The sequence below is a fragment of the Sitophilus oryzae genome, unplaced genomic scaffold, assembly GCF_002938485.1.
Source record: "Sitophilus oryzae breed Bouriz unplaced genomic scaffold, Soryzae_2.0 scaffold_1067_pilon_pilon, whole genome shotgun sequence".
In the NCBI taxonomy this organism is placed as follows: Eukaryota; Metazoa; Arthropoda; class Insecta; order Coleoptera; family Curculionidae; genus Sitophilus; species Sitophilus oryzae.
Genome location: NW_022145690.1, coordinates 1,288,269 through 1,308,330, shown reverse-complemented (window position 1 = coordinate 1,308,330; position 20,062 = coordinate 1,288,269). Strand labels below are relative to the sequence as shown.

Sequence of the window (20,062 nt, the reverse complement as noted above, 5' to 3'; positions counted from 1 at the left end):
TACGAAGGGCCACAGAATAGTAACAAAAGCCTTATCACTGCTCACTGCGCATTAAATATGTTTTGATTTTACTTTATCCATACTTTATCAATTTTTCTTTTAAGTACCAACGTAAATTTAATGTTTTTACGTGGTTTATTAATTTTATATTTCCATATCGTCTAAAAGATAACTACGTCAATACATTACCCTATTAATCCTACTGTGAGAAGTTCCATTAGTTGGGAACGACAATATTTAACAGGTAAGGTTAGAAGAATGTTTTTGTTTATAAAATTAGCTATGCATAAATTTATATCCTTTTCAAGGTAATTTTGTTAAGAAAGTGGTTACCTTTGTGTGTCCATAGTCCAGAAGGAATAAAGCAACAATGGCCTCATGTAATATTCAGAATACCTCTGATGAAATTGTAGTTAAGCAGTTGAATGAGTTATTTGGCAAGTCTTTAAATGTTGGTGTTATTAGAAGGGTTGCAGAATCGTGTCAATTTGATGGTAAGAGGATATTTTTTATACCATATTGTCAATTCAGTATTGGGACAATAAGCTAGAGCACTTTTTTTAATGTTAAATTAAGGAATGAATAAAACTAAATAATTATGCTATTCCCTTGAATATTTTATCACTACTTTCAGTCAGCAAATATCTCTAAAAAATTTAAAATTCTGATGTAAATCATAAACATATTAATATATGAAATATAGAGAGGAGGGACTTACCTAGATAATATTTTATTAAAACTTCCAAAAGTGGCAGAGTTGTATGTAAACATATTAAACATATATTTAAGAGCTATTCAATCTAGGCACTGCTTATTAAGCCATTTTTATCTAAAAATTTTGTGGGAAACTCGCTAAATGTTTTTAGCAGTCATGGGCATTTAAATTTTAGCAGAAAATACATAAAAAAAAATCTAACTGCGTTGTAAAAAACCTAATGGAAAGAAGAATGACAGTTCTCTTCCTTCCTGTACTTTGATGCCAATATATCATACATTTTATATTTTACTTATCTACCAAGTGCCTATCTAAATTTTGCCTATCTACATGAAAACTTAAGCTTAATATATTTTGTTCTAGTGGGCTGATTTTGATGATATTTTAAGCAATTTGTAGCTAAATTATTTGACTTTTTAGCATTTCTTTCTAAATTAAAAATGAAATTTGTGAAAGTCTGAAACACCCTGTGGAATATGTTAACAAAGTAAGAAATTTAAAAATTATTTTAATCATCTAGGTACTCTTTTCTCGATAGTTTGTTTTTTGATTCATCTCAATAGCTTTATTTTTATTGGAGATATTCGCGTTTGAATAAGACAGTAAATATTTATATAGCATCAATTTTGGGTTCTCATCAACATAAATACTTATAAAATAGTGTTTATTGTTTTTGTAATGTCACTGTCATTGAAAAGTCATATTATTATTGTTTTTTAACGTTTACTCATCGTTTACTCTAGTAGAGATGGTTTTAAGTTCTGAAGTATGTTGCTTAAATAATTGATCATGGTAGATATTAACTTTTGGACTTAAAACCATATTTGCTAGAGTAACTGCCCAACAGACAATGATAATATGATTTTTCAAAGTACAGACAATACGTAAATCATAAACACTATTTTATAGGTCTGGTGACTAGAACCAAAAGCAAAGGCGTGGTTTTAATGTATAAAATATGAAAAAAAAATTTACATATTTCATTTTTTCAAAAAATGTTAGTGTCTTCTTCAAGCGCGAATATCTCCAAAAAAAATAAAGCTATTCGGATGAATCAAAAAACAAACTATCGATAAAAGATATGCCTAGATGAAAAAATAATTTTTAAATTATTTGCTTTGTTAACGTACTTCACAGGGCGTTTCAAACTTTGACCAAAATGTCAACATTTTGTTTTACCTCGTATAATTAACAGATAGCAACTTTCATTTTGAATTTAGAAAGAGGTACTAAAAAGTCAAACAATTTAGCTACGAATTGTTAAAAAATCATCACAATCGGTCTCTCAATATATAAAACTTTAAAATACATGAAAATTTTAAGGAGTCCGTTTTTTCGCGCCGGTGCGTGGTATTATAAATAATAATAATTAAATTTCAAATATTTGATTTAAAATATGATTTATTTCCTGTATCAACATATTCCGATTCTGCTTTGTTTATTAGCTACAGAGGCAACAGAGGGTTTTGTTCGTGTATATAGGGTGGTGACAATTTCGATGCTCAACATTGGCAACTCAGAAACTACAAGAGATACGAATTCGGTTAAACGGGATAAAAGTTGCGTAATTATATGTTTGAAAAACACTTCGGAAGAAAACTCCGGTATCTTGATTAGTTTGAAATTTATGTCAAAAAAATGAAAATAAAACGTTTATATTAAACTATTGTATCTATTGGAACGTAAGTTGGTAGTTCTATATTTTTGACCTTGGCCAATTAAGTGCCGTTTTCAGAAAATTTCTAAGTCTTCTAGATTTCGCAAAACAGCAGTCAAGTTTTTGTTTTCTTATGACCGCCATTTTGAATTTTTATACTATTAGATAGAGCAAAAAATAATCGATACGGTGGTTTCTAATTTTTATTCATTATTATGAAAATTCGCTAAAAAATAAGATTTTTTAAAAATTCGCCCAAAAGATAAGTCTGCCTTGGAAATACAATTGACATTTTATATTTAAATGTAAAATTTATAGTAAATAGTGTATTTTTTAAATAGTATTAATAGTGTATTTTTTATAGTAAATAATGTATTAACAGTCAACATGTTCACAAGTGAGGAAACACGAGATATGTATGATGTTTACTTAAAAATAATAGAAATTCCGATATGGTATGCGTAAGTTATAGAATATTGTATCCTGAAAGGACGCAGCCTCATCGTACTATTTTCGCAAGAATTTCAAGAAATTTAGCAGTTGCTGGTAGCTTTAAGAAACAAGAGGGCAATATTTTAAAAGGCATAATGATTTTAATGTGCCATTCAGATTGAAATAAATCCGGAAACTTCTAGTAGTAAAGTAAAATAACTCGCGAGTGTTGTATAAGTGGTTCTTATGTAGGGAAATTATCAAAAAACATAAATATCACAACTTTAAATTTAAATGTACACCAAATTTACATCTTTTTACATGCTGGTGATTACGATGGAAGATTACAATTTTGCAAATGGTTCCGGGAAAGCGTTCAAGAGCCCCCTTTTTCTAGAAAAATATTATGAACAGATGAATCTTTATTTACAAATTCTGATACATTTAATAGAAAAAAATTCACATTATTATGCAAAAGAAAATCCTCATTTAATTAGAGAAACCAGACCCCAGACCACAGTAAAATATTCTTTGAACGTCTGGGCTGGCATTCTTGACAATAAAATTTTAGGTTCTGTATTGATCTGTATTGAACTCTACTATACCATTTTTGTGCATCCATATTTGATACTTAATAGAATAAACAAAAAATAACTTGACGACATATAAAGTGTCAACTGGATTTCCAAAACAGACTTGTTCTTTGGCGAATTTTGAAAAAAACTTTTTTTTAGTGAATTTACATAATAATGAATAAAAATTAGATACCCCGTGTAGACTTTTTTGAAAATGGCGGCCATAAGAAAACAAAAACTTGACTGTTGTTGTGCGAAATCTAGAAGGCTTAAAAATTTTCTGTAAACGGCATCTAATTGGCCGATGTCAAAAATATAAAACTACCAACTTACGTTCCAATAGATACAATAGTTCTGAAGATATTGTCATTTAATATAAACGTATTGTTTTCATTTTTTGACATAAATCCGAAACTAATCAAGATACCGGGGATTTCTTCATAAGTGTTTTTGTCAAACATCTAATTACGAAACTTTAGTCCCATTTAACCGAATTCGTATCTCTCGTAGTTTCTGAGATGCCAATGTTGAGCATCGAAATTGTCACCGCCCTGTATAGGATGTCCCATTTAAAAAAGATGTTTATACCATAAATGTAAATTAAAAGGGACAAAGATGGGAATATATTCAGTCTCCATTGGATTCTAATTTATTATTCACGTAGAATGAATTTATAGGTTAATTTTATCCTAAAATACCAATAAAAAATCATAATAAAAATAATACAAAAAGAGGCTAATGTATTTATTTATTGGGGTTTTCAATAGATAGGAGGTAATAAACTGCCTTATTTACTCTTTAGTATATTGTATGCCAAGTATTAAATAGAAGTGTCTATTCAAGGTGTTTCTGAAAATACTTAATTTTGATTTTTTTAATAGTAAATTGTTCTTTGAAGTCTAATTTTATTGCTCTTTGATGACTACAGGTATGTAACGAACAACGAATTGCTATTTACAAATAGAAAGAATTAATGTTACATTTATAGGGTAATTTACAGTTATAATAACATTATGACACTGAATACTGAATACTCTTAAAAAGGGGTTATAATCTAATAATTCATATAGGTTGTCCTAATATTTATAGTACCCCAAATCTCATTCAAATTGGAATAACAGTTCTTAAAATATCTTAAAAAATGTGTTTATTTTTTTTAAAGTTTGAAGCCCTCTAACGGACAAACGAAGCAGTTTTTTATGAGGTAAATTGTGTCAAATACTAAACCAAGAGATTTTTTACGCATTTTTACAGGGTTTTCTAATAGGTCGGTTTGGGTATGTGATGGTAATCAGGTTTACTGTTACAGAACGATGATGCTTTTAAACGGTGAAAAATTTCTTTTGCAATGATTCTAAATACTTAATGTGTACCAAAGGTGTACCAAAAAGTTCGCAACAAATGGGGAAAATATTATTTATTTATCGCAAAAAAAGTTTATGCTTAATTATTTATATTTATAATTTTTATTAGTGTTGTCATATCTATATATTTATATTAAGTAAAAAAATACCGAGAGAGAGGGTGTCATTTAAAAATCAAAAGTTATAGTCATTTTCGGTGAAACCAATTGAACAAAAAAACAACTGAATACCTCAATCAATCCTAATTTATGTCATATATTAACATACCAAATTTTGTTGTTTTATCTGAAAAAAAAATAAAAAAAGTTATAGGGGTTTGGTTTGGTTTGGTTTGGGGGAGCCACTTTTGAGACGCACCCGGTATATACAGAAAAATGGTGGGTGCAATTTACAAAACTTAAAACTTTATCATTATTTTTTTGGGACACCCTGTATGCAACAAAATATTTTTAGGATATGCACTATTATAAACCATACAACAATTGTATAAAATTTTCTTTATATTTGTGCCAACAACGACGATATTGCATATCGCACTAATAGGGGTTGGTTTTATTGCCCCTGGTCATCAGTATATCCTTAAGGAGATTCTTCAGAGCGTCAGTCTCAGTCTGCGTTCAGAGACAGCAGTTGTCTCTGCTCGGCTCTTACAGTTAGAGTTGACAGTGTTAGTTTAATAGTGCATCTAGAGTGGATTTTAATGATTTAGAATGGGTGAGTACTTGTAATTTGTGTATACAGTACGTCTGCTGGATATGTGTCTATGAAAGGAATGTAGACAAAAAACATTTAAATAAACAGCAATATATTTTATACGTCGACTTGACCCTACGTCACCGCAAATCGCTCCGCCCACTCATTTTATTGGCTACTTGCAAATTTGTCGAATTTGTATTGATGGGAGGTGTCGTCTAATTTTTTACGAAAAACATCGAGAGAATATCGTTTCCCCTCTCACGGATACCCCGTAGCTACAGAACGGACAGACGTACTGTATAAAGTGTATAAATTGTTTAACAGGTTGATGATTGTTTAAATTTTTATTTATAAACATAGATTGTCACAGATTTGTAGCATCATAACGTTTTTTTCATTGACTTGGGCGATAGTGTTTGCTTTGGTTTGGATTAAAAATGACAAGAAAATTTATTCTGTTTCCTTCGGGTATCTGTTAAGTTTGACATTTAAGCTTCATTCAGAACACAATTCAATTACACTTTATACTTTTTAGTTTACGATCATTCACAATATTTAAAAAAAAACAGAATTAAAATATTTTTTTTTGAAAGTAATTTTTATTTTTATTAAGTTTCCAAAATCCTCCTATATAATATAACGGGTGCGTCTCAAAAGTGACTCACCCCTATAACTTTTTTATTTTTTTAGATAAAAAAAACGAGATTTGGTATGTTAGTATATGACATAAATTAGAATTAATTAACGGGTGTTCAGTTGTTTTGGTCACTTCCTGTTTCACCGGAAATGACTACAACTTTTGAATTTGAAATAGCACCCTCATTTTTTGTTTACTTTATTCGATCTGTCATTTTCTAAAATGACATTCTGAATAGAATGACATATCTTAATCCAATTTTTGGGCATTTTCGCTTAATAAAAAATCGTATTTTAAATTTCAATCTAGAGTGCCATGGCTATGTTAAAAACACTGATTTTTAATCAAGGAGCCTTGGAAAAAATTAATTTGATAGTCTAATGTTTTTACTGTCTTGTTCTGACCAGTTACAAGATGCCCAAGTCGTATTTTAATAATATGTCAATTTTTTCAAATGAAACGAGGGTGGCTCATTACCATATTTGGAAAAGGCATTTTTTTACGAATATTTTGATACCACACACTTGGTATTTCGAGTCAAATTTTCGTTCTGAACCGCATGTTATGATTTCATATAAACCATATGTGAAAATGTCAAAAGTTGACAGATGATATGTCATTCTATTCAGAGTGTCATTTTTGATGTGTTCGGTTTCATTTAATGATGCTACAGCATTTTGTTCATCTATAAATGCTAACTTGAAAACTAATGTCAAATGTTATTAAGTATCAATCAATTATCGAAATCAATTAAATCGAATTGTTTAAGTGATATTCTTGAGTCTATAACTCGGAAACTTTTTAGACTTTGATTAGACTTGAAGGAAGAACCATAAAATATGCAATAATATACAGGGGGTCCTATTTAAAAAATGAATCTTTAATGTGTCACTACTTTATGACCGACCCTTTATACTTAAATTTATTACCCGCTAATAGATATTTATAATCCCTATAAATTTTATATTTAACTTTTTGCGGTACCTCTTATATTTTACCTAATAATCGACCGTTCCCATACATATCAGCGACCCTGTATAATCAATTAAAAAATTAAATAGAGTAAAACAGAGAGTAAAACCTTTTCTAAAGACCCACAACATTAGTTTGTAAGAAAGTACTTGTTGGTTTGTTAAAAAGCTGTTTTATTTGTCAGTTTTTGAATGCCGATTTTTTTTACATAAAATTGAAATTATTTATAAACTGTTAAAGTTATTAAACTTCCGTTAGTTCCGTATGGGACATTATACACAAAAGTGTCTAGAATCCAAAAATCATTAAATATAAAAGCGGTTTTATTTAAATCAAGCATATTGCTGTTTTTGTTTAAACACGAAAATAAAGGCTCACTTCTGACTTAAATAAAAGTCGACTGTTAATACTGTCGTAATTCAACCTTCAACCTGCTGCCATTGGAGTGGTAGATGAAGGCTGTAGGTAAAAAGTTTGTTTAGTTGTATTGTAGATGTTTCCATATTTTTTATAATACAAAGATAGATTCTACTTTTCTTTGTTTTTTTTCAGTTAACGCTTCATCTAACCAACTGTTCAAAATTACGAGAAACTCTCGTGGTGAAGTTTCTAGAGGAGGCTCACCTACCGTTGAGAAAAAATCCCGGAAAAGGGTTGATATCGAAAATGCCATTCGACGTATCAACGACGGATATAAGGTCCTGGTCATCATGCGAGGTCTTCCGGGTTCGGGAAAGTCCACTCTGGCCAAGTATATCCTGGACAGTTCCGTTGGTCTCGAAAATTGTTCACCTAGCGACCATATACACTCCGCGGACGATTATTTCATGAAAAACGGAGTGTACCAGTACAATTCCATTTTCGTTAACGATGCCCACGGTTGGAACCATGAAAGAGCGTTTAGTGTCATGGCAAAAGGTTATAGCCCTGTCATCATTGATAATACCAACACCCAGATGTGGGAAATGAAACCCTATGCAGCTATGGCAACGGATTTTGGTTATATTCTCGAGATTCTTGAGCCGGACACACACTGGTGTTTCAATGACCGCGAACTAGCCAAGAGAAACAGACACGGAGTACCCAAGGCTACAATAAGGAACATGATCGATAGGTACGATAAGAACGTCACTCCTATGAAACTTCTTACGGCGTACGACTGCAAATACAAGCTACAGAAACCGCCACAGATGAGATTGCACCCTCCCATACTCAAAAACACCATTAAACGGACATGTGATATGCCACCGGAAGTAGCTGCCAAAGTACAACATCCGAATTTCACTAGTATGAGTAATTTGACGTTTAGCCCTGGACTAACACGCAACTTAATGGATTTTAATGAACCTAGTAACCAAACAACTTTTTCTTCTAAAACTGAGAGCATGGAACCCAAACCTTTTAACAGCGTAGACAATTTGCTGATGTATGAAGAAAATACATTGTCTAAAACAAACATATTGAAACCTGTACAAAATTCAGAGATCAAACTATTTGACAGCATTCGAAGTTGGGGTATCGACGAAAAGGCTCTCCATTCGTGGGATATAGTGACGCCATTGAAAGATAACGAGTTTGAGAAAGTAGAAGTGCTTCCTCTAGTTGTTATAGATGACGATGACGGCATGATCGAAACCAAAGAAACTTGTGTCGGTACCGATGACAAAGATTTTGTTATTTTAAGAAATTTATCAGATTTATCAACTAGTCCACAAAATAATGGTATAAAAATTGTTCAAGCCTTTAGTAGGGACATTAATCAAAACCTCCTTCCTCGACCTAAATTAAGAAAAAAGAAACTGATGTTGGACAAGAGCTGTCTGACTAGTGATGACCTGATCGATGATGAGGATGCTGACATAGAACAACTTACCAATGTATTCCCTAACGTGCCTTTACAGAATGTTTTGTATTGGTATAGGAAATGTAACCGGGATATTGATTGGACTATTGAACTGTTGTTGGAACAGAAGGAAGAGGTTTTAACTGTAGCTATTGAGGACGATGAAGGTGAAGAAGTTAGAGAAGAAACTCCTGTAGTTGTAGTCGATAGTGATAGTAGTTCTTCGTCTAACAGTGAGAATGGAACGAGAAGAACGAAAAAGCAGAAACATCTTACTCCAGAATCGTTACAGTTAAAGCGTTGCATCGAAAATAAAATTACAATAAGCGATGTTCACTATTCCGATAATATTCGAAAAATAAAGCAACGAAAATACGGAGAACTTAGTCCTAACCACTCCAAAGAAACAATCGTTATCAATGAGAATGATAATAATTATCAATTTAGTGATAACATCGAGCAGATATACCCCATTAAAAATCCACAACAAAGTACTAGTAACACTTCCGTACTTCCCTCATCTCCCGAGTCTAACGACGAACCGTTTGAATTTCTCGAAATGGACAGCGGATCATCCTCTCCCCAACAAGTTTGGGAAACTGTTGAATTGAATCTTGGAGAGTTCTTCGTCAATCAGCTAGAGGAAAAATTCGGCGATCCAAACCTGATATACCCCAAAGGCTTCCAAACTACCGTTCAGGTCCCGGCTTCCTTAGCCAGACAACTGTACACCTGTTATATAGAGTCTGTTTACCAACAGATGGACGCTCAGAAAGCTTTGATGGAAGAAATGGTTAAAGAAGATGAAGAATTTGCTAGGAAATTGCAAGAGAGTGAAGCACAAGAGGCTGCAGCGCAAGGAGGATCGCAAAAAGTTGAAAACGAATGCTCTGAAGCGACTGGCATACCTGCTATCATGAGGGAAGAACGGCAGAGGAACAAATGGCAGAAAGAGGTAGATAAATGGAAGGACTTGAACCCTGATAATCTAGCTGCGATGTTAACTAGGGAAAAATTATTTAAAGCATTTCCATCTGTTGATAAAGATGTTCTGATAGAGTTGTTGTATGCTCATAATAACATTTATAAGGATACAGTAGATATATTGTTGATAAATACGGATGAAAATGATATCAGAGGTGATATAGAAAGTATAAAGGATCCGCCAGTGAGTTCTAGCGTGTTGACTGAAATGAGGGAAGCTCATGAGAGCTGCAATGATATTGAAGTAAGTTCACAGATTTTTTATGAACGTATTTTAAAATGTTTGGTTCGAGACTATTTTAGTTTTGTTTAATAACATAACCTTAAAAAAAACACATGCATAACGTAGGTTTATTTTATAATTAATATTTTTTAATACCAATATAAATTTAATAAGTTTATACAGTGTTGCAGAAATCTGTTTATCATTTTTTTTAGATAAGCAAAAACTTAACTGCGATACATAATTTTTCTGTCTTGATAATACAAAATAAATTGATGCATACCTTCTTACTGACACTGTATTTTTATTTTTTTATAGCCTGATGAAGAAGCCTGTTCCGGTAACGACTACCGCCAGGAAGCGGAAAAGTACCTCCAAAAACGTACAAGTTTATATGAAAAAGCCCAAAGACACTTTCAACGTGGCAACACCGAGATCGCCCAATTTTATTCAAGTTTAGCAGCTAAACAAACATTTTACTATGAGAGGGCCAATAGCAGAGCAGCTACAGCATTTCTCGGAGAGCATTCGCAGCGACTTCAAGACTTCAATACGCTGGACCTACACTTTCTCTACGTCAAGGAAGCTATACCGTCATTAGATTATTTCTTGGACATGAACATTAATCTTCTGAGACATAGTACGTCGAAAATTGTGGAGGAGTTGCAGATAATAACAGGCAGAGGGAACAACAGTCAGGGGAAACCGAGGTTGAGGCCTGCGGTTCAGGGCCACTTGAATAAACGCCACCTATCGTAAGCATTTTATTACTATTTTGAATATTTATTCTAGCGGTTTTATTTGACAAATTAAAGTAAAAGGGTAATTATTACATCATTATTTTTTTAATTTTTTTCTAGGTATAAACAGCTGAATCCTGGACTGCTCAAAGTGAAAATAACAAAAAATTCAAAACTGAGCAACGAATTATAAAACGGTAAGTGTCAAAAATAGAGCTATTATAATTTAACATACAGGCTTCCCTAACAGTGATACGGATACGCGCGGAATTTGTAATACATGGCGTTGAGATTGCACATTGATTGCGATAAAAAGCTGCGAGCAGCAGTTGCAGGAATAGTTCTAATGTTGGTTTGGAATTTATATTTTCTAGGAAATACCTTCTTACGACGGTGAATCATTTGCAAAAGAAGGATGGTATGGGTGAATGAGAGACCCTTTTTAAATTGCGATATTGATAATGCGATTCTCGCTGATCCCATAAATATTTCTGCCCACGTACTAAAATAATTAGATTTTCTGTATGCATTTTAACTTTCAAGCTTAGCGTCTTTATTGATTGACATTTTCGCATAAAAAAATCGTATTTTAAATTTCAATCTAAAGTGCCATGGTTGTATTAACACTAATTTTTAATCAAGGAGCCTTGGAAAAATAAATTTGATCATCTGATGTTTTTCGTTTTTTGTCCTGGCCGGTTAAGAGATACCTACCTAAATTGTATTTTTAATTATACCTCAATTTTTTTAAATGGAACAAGCGTGGATCATTAGCATATTTGGAAAAAACATTTTTTTATGAATAATTTGGTACCACATTTGGTATTTCGAGTCAAATTGTCGTTATGAACCGCATGTAACAATTTCAAATAAACCATATGCGAAAATGTCAAATGTTGACATATAATATGTCATTCTATTCAGAGTGTCATTTTCTATCGAATAAAGTAAAAAAATACCGAGGGTGTCATTAAAAAATTAAAAGTTGTCATTTCCGGTGAAACAGGAAGTGACCAAAAACAATTGAATATATGTCGATCAATTCTCATTTATGTCTTATATTATCATACCAAATCTCGTTTTAACTGAAAAAATTATAGGCGTGAGACACTTTTGAGACGCACCCGGTATAGATAGTTTTTGCTAAAGCTTAAAAAGTTTCTGACCTCACGATATAACAAAACATTTTTTGGAAAATCTATTTTCCTTTTTCCACATAATCTTCTCACGAAGCCTAACGCTTCTACCAACAATGCTGCTACTTTAACCGCTCGTCAGAACAGTAGTTGGCGTCTTTGTCACCTAAATAATTGTTCGTGAGGGTGATAAAAGTTGTTGTTTTCTAAGCCAAATTTTGGGCTTGTTGAAGAAAAATGTCGCTGGAAGATAAATCAGGTGAATATGCAGGACGGTCCAGTATTTCAAACTGTAAATCGTTGAATTTTCACTATATAATTTTCTTCTACTGTAGATAGGATCATTTTGTTGCGATTTCTGCCTTCAGTTTGTCAAGTAATAGTTTTTCTTTTCAATCAATTAGGATGACCCTATGGCTAGTCAGGGCTGTTGGGCAACAAATGTTGCGCGAATATTGCTGTATGTATGATGAGGTCGGAACATTTTCAGACTAACCTTGTACTTTACTTTTTTTTCCATAACAAGGGACCGCACAGTGGGCCCTAATGAACCAATAATATTGAAAAACTTTTGTACCATTTCTGATTATTAATTAAAAATAAAGGGGTTTTCTCAATTTTATTTTTTTGAATTATTCCACATTTTAAGTTGTTTCTGGCCCAATGTGGGCCGTCCTCTGCCGGAAACACTGCGACTTGTACTTTACTTACTTATTGTATCATCATCATCATCATTTTCAACTTATTCAACCATTTCCAATTATGGTGTAGCTCACATATTTAGATACTCTCTTTGTAGTTGAGCCTATTGTTGTCTATTGTTGGCTATGCGGGCCCAAGTTATCCCTGCTAATTTCCTAATATCATGGTCCCATCTCAAGTTTGGTCTTCCTCTAGGTCTCTTGATTCTTCGTGGATAAAATGCCGTAATTTTTGTGGTCCATCTGTTTTCTGTCCTTTTTGCCAGGTGTCCTGCCCATTGCCATTTGGGTCTTTTGCCGTATCCACTCTATTCTTTTACGATCTCTCTTGGTTATTCCCAGCATATTACACATTGGTAGAATGTTCTCTTCTTTAGATAAAGTAGCATTCTTTATCTAAAGATTTGAATATGATTGAGTTTCTTCCATAAGTACTCCATGCTGACTTAATTCTTCTCTTAATTTCTGGTAGTAGAGATCCCGAGATGCGCATTCATTGGCCCAAATATATTCTACTATTTCCAGTGTTTGGTTTGTTGGTTTGATTAATTTTGGCTTTTGGTTTTGTCGTTTGGTTATTATTTACTATAGAATGTCTTTTCTGTCTACCAATTCGTTGTACATTTCTTTAGAAACTAAATTCGTTTTGAGACCTACTTTATTGCTGGCTGTATTTAGTTCGTTAATTTGTGCTTGTAGTTCTTCAGGACTATTGGCAATTAGAACTATGTCATCAGCGTATCTTAGGTGGTATTCTTCATCTATACTTAATCCTTTGTTGATCCAGTCGAGTTGACGGAAGGTTTCTTTTAGTGTTGCTACTGCAACTATTCCTTTGCCAGTTGGGCAAATATCGTATACTTTATTTGTACTTATTGTATAATAATAATAACATATACAGGTTGTTAATTTGTTCATTACTCGCGGCAAGAGTTTTATGGTTGAAATATGGCAACCTCGACCCGCTCGTCGATAGACGACGCGACGGGACGAGTTGGCAGAAAAATCAATAATGCATGCGTTCTCAATAGGCAGTGTTGCCATTCTGTTCCCCTATAAGTAACTGTCGAGTTAACAACCTGTATATTAATAAAATTTATTGTAACTTTTGATACGTAATAATTCTATACAAACAGTAAAAGTATATGTTGTATATAGTAAAGTATAAAAAATAAATAATATTATTCATAAAAACTATAGAAAGGGAAAAAAATACAAACAAAAACATTAGAAATTCAAACTGATCATATATATAAAATGTAATTTTATTAATTTCTTCTTTATTATTTTCAGAGATACAACCAGGATGACAAGAACAAGAACCTTGAAAAGTACAAAGTGTGAGTACAAGTACAATTAATTTTAATAAACCTCTTCTCATTTTAACTATCGTTGTTTCTTAAGTCTTAAAAATTGTTTGTTCTATTTTTTCAAGGTTTTTTAAGTTACCATGAATTAATTTTAAGGTTATATTGTTTTATGTTGTGTTTAAAAAAATATTAGTTGTTTTTCCTATATAATAGATTCATTAGTGTTGAGTATTTGATTAAAGACAAATACATTTGGGTTGAAATTATCCTCAATTTCACTAAGCACCATGCTACCGTTTTATTATCTATCTGTTAAACGTCTTCAAAGCTCATCATAAGCAATATAAAGTGTAGAATGAGATTAAGCTTTTTTGTGGTAGGAAAAACAGCTAGTATATATTTGTTTTCTCCGTTCTCCATACCAGGGGCGCTATTCTGTATAATCGTCGGTATCGGTAAGTTACCGACAGCTATCGGTACGTACGGCCAATGAGCGTCGTGTTGATTGTTGTTATCATAGTTACCGATCGACCCTATGGCAGATATCGCAAATTTGTACCGACGACTCTCGGTATCTCTACCATGCCCTTGTTAATCTCACGGTAGAGATACCGAGAGTCGTCGGTTCAAATTTGCGATATCTGCCATAGGGCCGATCGGTAACTATGACAACAATCAACACATGTTTACTATATACAAATACGTACCGATAGCTGTCGGTAACTTACCGATACCGACCATTGTACAGAATAGCGCCCCAGTTGTGAGCAAAGCAATCGTTTTTATTTTTCTCTAAAAGAAATTAGGAATAAGTGTATCTTAATTAGCGTTTTTATTCTGAATTTTATAGCCATTGATTTCATATTTCGAAAAAAAAAATCGAATGGGTATCATTTATACAGGGTGTACCAAAAATGGAACAAAATATAGGAACGCATGTAAACAAAATACAAGCAAATAGGAGGCTTTTTAATACTGAGTTTAAAAAAAAATGTATGTGGAATTTTTTCAGCATACCCAATAACAAAAAAAAATCATTATAGCTTATATTTTATGACAGCTTTACTGTCATGATAGCAAATTACGAAAGCTCAGTAACCAAAAGTGGGGTTAGGGGTCTAAATGTCGAAAAAATGTCAAAGATAATAGTTGTTCAGAATTTAATTAAACGTCTACATGCTAAGTTTCATAAATATACAGGGAATTACAAAAAAATCTTTTACAGTTCAGTCTTTACAATTTATTGCGAGATAGTAAAATAAAAGTACTGCAGTAGAAATTACTTTTATTATATTCGCTTTGTCTTACAACATTCATACCAAAAAAATATTTTATTTTTTTAATAAAAAATATAATACATTTTTGGTTTGGCGTTTTCATTGACGTGAAATAGAATTCTGAACAACTTTTCTCTTAGACATTTTTTGATATTTTCAAATCAAAAATGTATTTCTTTGTTGAAAAAATGTCATATAAACTTTTTCTTAATAACTCGTTAATAAAAAAATCATTTGCTGAAACCCTTTGGCATATCCTGTATGTTGGTTGCGTACCACCAACAATATTCAAATATATTTTATCGTTAATTTTATAAGTCAATTTTTATTATGAAAAAGGTATATAGAGCTTATATCTTAGCTTAACGCATTATTTTACAAAATATATTTTAATATTTGTGATTAATTTTTTAAGTAATTTGACTTTATCCAGTCTTTATTTTGAATTTTTAATAATAAAATAATAATTTTAATTCAGTGACCGTCTTCCTAACTTTTTGAAGCCGAAATGAAAACCACGTTATAGTAGGCACAGCAATAACACTTCAACGAAATATTATATATTATTTATAATAACGTTTTAGTTTGAATCTTACTAGTGTATTATTCGAAATCCTTGTAAAACCACTTCAATAGTTTTAAAATATAACTATTTGTATTTTTTTCTGTTATTTTAATGATAACAAGTTTTAGCTATTAGACATAGGTAATCTCAAAATGAAGTGTCATTTTTCGTATTACACCTACTATGACATATTTTTCATTGCATCACAGGGTATATTTAAAAAAAAAATATTTTTTTTAGTTTTTGCACCACTTTGTCAAATAATTTAGTCATACAGATACTTTTTTTTGTGCAATTATATGCATTATTAAGAATATTTTTTGAAAACATAATATTGATTATAATACAGTCGAACCTTGATAGTTCGGACACATATTGGAACAGCCATCGCCGAACTAATGAAGCATCCGGATTACTGGAGGAACATTTTGATGTTATGGATTCATACTTTTATTGTTTCCAACCTAAACTCAAAATGTCAAAAAATGTGAAATTAATATTTAATTTCGAATTGAATTGATTGATTTCAATTTATTGTTTTCTTTTTCAAAATGAATCGATTTTTATCCGTACACATACTTTGGATTTTGTTGCTTCAACAGCCTTTTCTTTTACTGATTTCAAAAGCAAAATATCTTGCGAAGAAACATTTTAACCTATTTGTTTTCTTCTAACCCAACCAACCCAGTAAATACTATAAATTTCATTTTCAATTTATTATTTATTTAATATAATAAGTTTCATTTTCAACACAATATTGTTATTCTCTGTTTCACTTAAGTCGCCATTTGTTTCCTTTGTTTCCAGTGCCCAGTATTTTCTCTTCAATTTGTCTCTGCCTTATTATACTCTTCATACCAGAAAGAAATTCTTTTTCTCCTTAAGTTCATTTACATTTTTTTTATTTTGTACATGGTTTGATTTTTGTTCTTGGTATTTCTGATTTTTTATATCTGAAATATTAAATTTCGGAACAGCATAAAATATAGTCCGTCTAGAAAGTATCCGGAAAAAAGAAAGCAAAATTACAATTATCGATATATATTTTTAGGACTTGAGTTAAAAAACTTATAACAAATTATTAATTTTATTTACTTATACAACCTCCATTTAACTCCAAACACTTAACTAAACGTCCAGGTATACCCGAAACTAGGTCCACACCATAATGTTCAGTGGCGGTAATCCAGGCCTGTAATCCAGGCTCGTTCCACTTCAATCTTCATTAGTCCCAATATGTTTTCAATGGGACTAAGGTCTGGTGAAGCTGGTGGCCATGGAATTGTTCCCAAATCGTGTGGCAGACGTATGGCATCATGCATTATCCTGCTGAAAACGACACCCCTCTGGATATAAAACATGAGCCGTTTCAAGAAGAAAACCATTTAAAATATCAAAATATTTTGCACTATTAACAGTTCCATCAACTATACTTAGAGGTGTAGCACCACGCTGAGATATTGCTCCCCAAACCATTATTTTAGTGGGAAATTTTGAAACTTGAACGGTAACATTTTCTTTTGATAGGATTTTTGGGTGGTTTCCACCAAGCTGGAAACAACTTTCGTTAGAAATAAAAACATTACATTAAAATTATCTTCTTGAAACGTTGACAAAAATCCATTCTTCGCTGCCTTTGTAGAGGTGTTATTGCAGGGATTTTTTTGGCTTCCTTGATATGTAGCCTTATGTTTTCAGTGATATGCGGACGGTTTCTGGACACACTTTTAATTTTCGCTGAATTTCAAGTCTGTTAGCCAATTTGCGAAACCCTAAGCGCGGATTCTGTCGTCTTAATGCGACTAAAGCGTTTAAATTGTTTTCGCGAATCTTAGGCGGTCTTCCTGAAACTGGTCCATGCTTCATATCTGTGCCATTTTTTATCCTCTTTATTGTCTTATACAGGGTTGTTCACCACATACGACACGGAGTATTGTAGCTAAACGATGAGATTTTTACAAATTGTAAGTTTTGGGTTCGATGAAGGACTATTAGAGATACAATTTAAAAATAATTTTACAAGATACAGAGTGTCCCAAATAAGTAAAAAATATCAAAGTTGTATTTTTTTAAATGGAACACCCTGTATATTATTACATTTTAGTTTCTACGATTAAAATAAAGGTAAATTTGATTAAGATTTATTATACTTAAACCTTACCGTTTTTGAAATATTTTCAATTTTGTGAAATTGCAGTAAAAATGTTAAGGCTTCATTTCTCCAAGGGTATCAAAGTTTTTAATACTAAATATTTACTGAAGTTTATTTACTGATCAGTTATTGTGTTGCAATAATAAAAATAATACTACCTTATACAGAGTGTCTAAAAATTTATTTTAAATAATTATTAGCTTCAAACGGCAATAACTTGTTTAATTTAAATGGAACACCTTGTATATTTTACGAGAATCAGATGCATAATTGTCTATCAAATTATATTATACCGTTTTTACCTATCTCTTTAAGTTTCCGTAGAAAATGCATTTTCTTGTAATTTAGAACTTATTTATCAATATACCCATGGACTATTGACATTTTAGATTATTTTTAAAGATGTACCAAATTTTTAAAGAGTACAGATACTAATATTGTCGATATAATTCGTTTATTTCATTAAAAATAAAAAACTGTTTAAATATTTGTTAAAGAGGACCAATTAATATGATTCCAGTATTCAAACTACATTAACTGACTGTTTGTGTTGATTAATCATAATTGCTCCAAATACTAAAAAACTGAATTTTGTATGGGCATTAGACAGTGTGATAAAAAGTAACACCTTAAAAATGATATTTCATTTTTTAATAAATGCTTATTTATAACAACAGAGACTTTAATTTGATAACTTATTATTATATCAATTTCTGACTCAAATCCACATTTATTTATAATAATTTATTAACGAACACAATTAAGTATGTAATTAATTAGTATATGGGCGGAAATAATGGTGTTATATTTAATTAATGGTATACTCTTTTTATAAAGATTTAAATAGTTTTCTTTTGCATACAAATGGGCTAGTAATATTATCGTTTTGCTAAAAACGATAATATTACTAGTCTGTACATTTTGTACATTTGTTGCTTTAAAAACAATCTAAAATGTCAATATTCCATGGATATATTGATAAATGAGGTCTAAATTATAAGAAAATGCATTTTCTACGAAAACTTGAAGGGATTGGTAAAAAATGGTATAATATAATTTGATAGACAATTTAATTGTGCATCTGATTCTCCTAAAATATACAGGGCATTCTATTTAAATTAAAGAAGTTGTTATTGCGGTTTGAAGCTAATAATTATTTAAAATAAATTTTTAGACACTCTGTATAAGGTAGTATTATTTTTATTATTGCAACATAATAACTGATCAATAAATAAACTTCATTAAATATTTAGTATTAAAAACATTGATACCCTTGGAGAAATGAAGCTTTAAAATTTTTACTGCAATTTCACAAAATTGAAAATATTTCAAAAAACGGTAAGGTTTAAGTATAATAAACCTTAATCAAATTTACCTTTATTTTAATCGTAGAAACTAAAAATGTAATAATATACAGGGTGTTCCATTTAAAAAAATACAACTTTGATATTTTTTATTTATTTGGGACACTCTGTATCTTGTAAAAATATTTTTAAATTGTAGCTCTAATAGTCCTTCAACGAACCCCAAACTTACAATTTGTAAAAATCTCATCGTTTAGCTACAATACTCCGTGTCGTATGTGGTGAACAACCCTGTATACTGCCCTTTTTCCGAGTTCAGTCAATTGCACTAATTTTTTAACGGTTCGAACACCTTCTATACAAATATTCCACCTTTTTTTTTCTTGCGACATTATTACTCAAATCTTAAGCCGGTTTACAATCAACAATATTTGACAGATGGTGTTGTTGCCATGCGATTTTGGTCATAGCCTACTATCAGCACAACCTACGTGATGGATTACTGTTGTCTTAAGAGTGTTACAGGAAAAAATACATATAAAATTCCGGATACTTTCTAGACGGACTATAGAATGGAACAATACATATGGAACAGAAATGTTATGTATCCCTCCTTCATTCTCAATGCAACCAATCTTATATTTCTTCAGCAAGAGTCGTTTAGTTGGCTTAGCAACACTTATAAGTTTTTTAGCGGTACTTAATTTTACGATATTCCCGACTCCTGTACAGTACGTCTGTCCGTTCTGTGGCTACGGGGTATCCGTGAGAGGGGAAAC

General features: G+C 31.5%; 1 protein-coding gene across 2 annotated transcripts; it reads left to right on the top strand.

The window, feature by feature from the left end:
- Positions 1-26: 26 nt before the first annotated feature.
- LOC115879473 (NEDD4-binding protein 2) lies at positions 27-14,517 on the top strand. Of its 2 annotated transcripts, XM_030896371.1 has the most exons (6): positions 27-244; positions 309-494; positions 7,601-10,119; positions 10,417-10,853; positions 10,959-11,035; positions 13,969-14,516. In XM_030896371.1, exons 2-5 carry the CDS (start codon positions 371-373, stop codon positions 11,029-11,031), a joined length of 3,153 nt encoding a protein of 1,050 aa, XP_030752231.1. In that variant the 5' UTR covers positions 27-244; positions 309-370; the 3' UTR covers positions 11,032-11,035; positions 13,969-14,516. The 2 variants fall into 2 exon arrangements, with proteins under 2 accessions (XP_030752231.1, XP_030752235.1); XM_030896375.1 differs by lacking the exons at positions 27-244; positions 309-494 and adding an exon at positions 4,200-4,307 and having other exon boundaries at positions 13,969-14,517.
- The last annotated feature ends 5,545 nt before the right edge of the window (positions 14,518-20,062 follow it).

What these genes read in the sequence shown, in the direction of transcription:
- LOC115879473 (XM_030896371.1), top strand. Translation starts at nt 371, where the DNA reads ATGGCCTCATGTAATATTCAGAATACCTCTGATGAAATTGTAGTTAAG. An exon ending in AGAGCTGCAATGATATTGAA is followed by an intron (nt 10,120 to 10,416) that starts GTAAGTTCACAG and finishes ATTTTTTTATAG; the next exon opens with CCTGATGAAGAAGCCTGTTC. An exon ending in TTGAATAAACGCCACCTATC is followed by an intron (nt 10,854 to 10,958) that starts GTAAGCATTTTA and finishes ATTTTTTTCTAG; the next exon opens with GTATAAACAGCTGAATCCTG.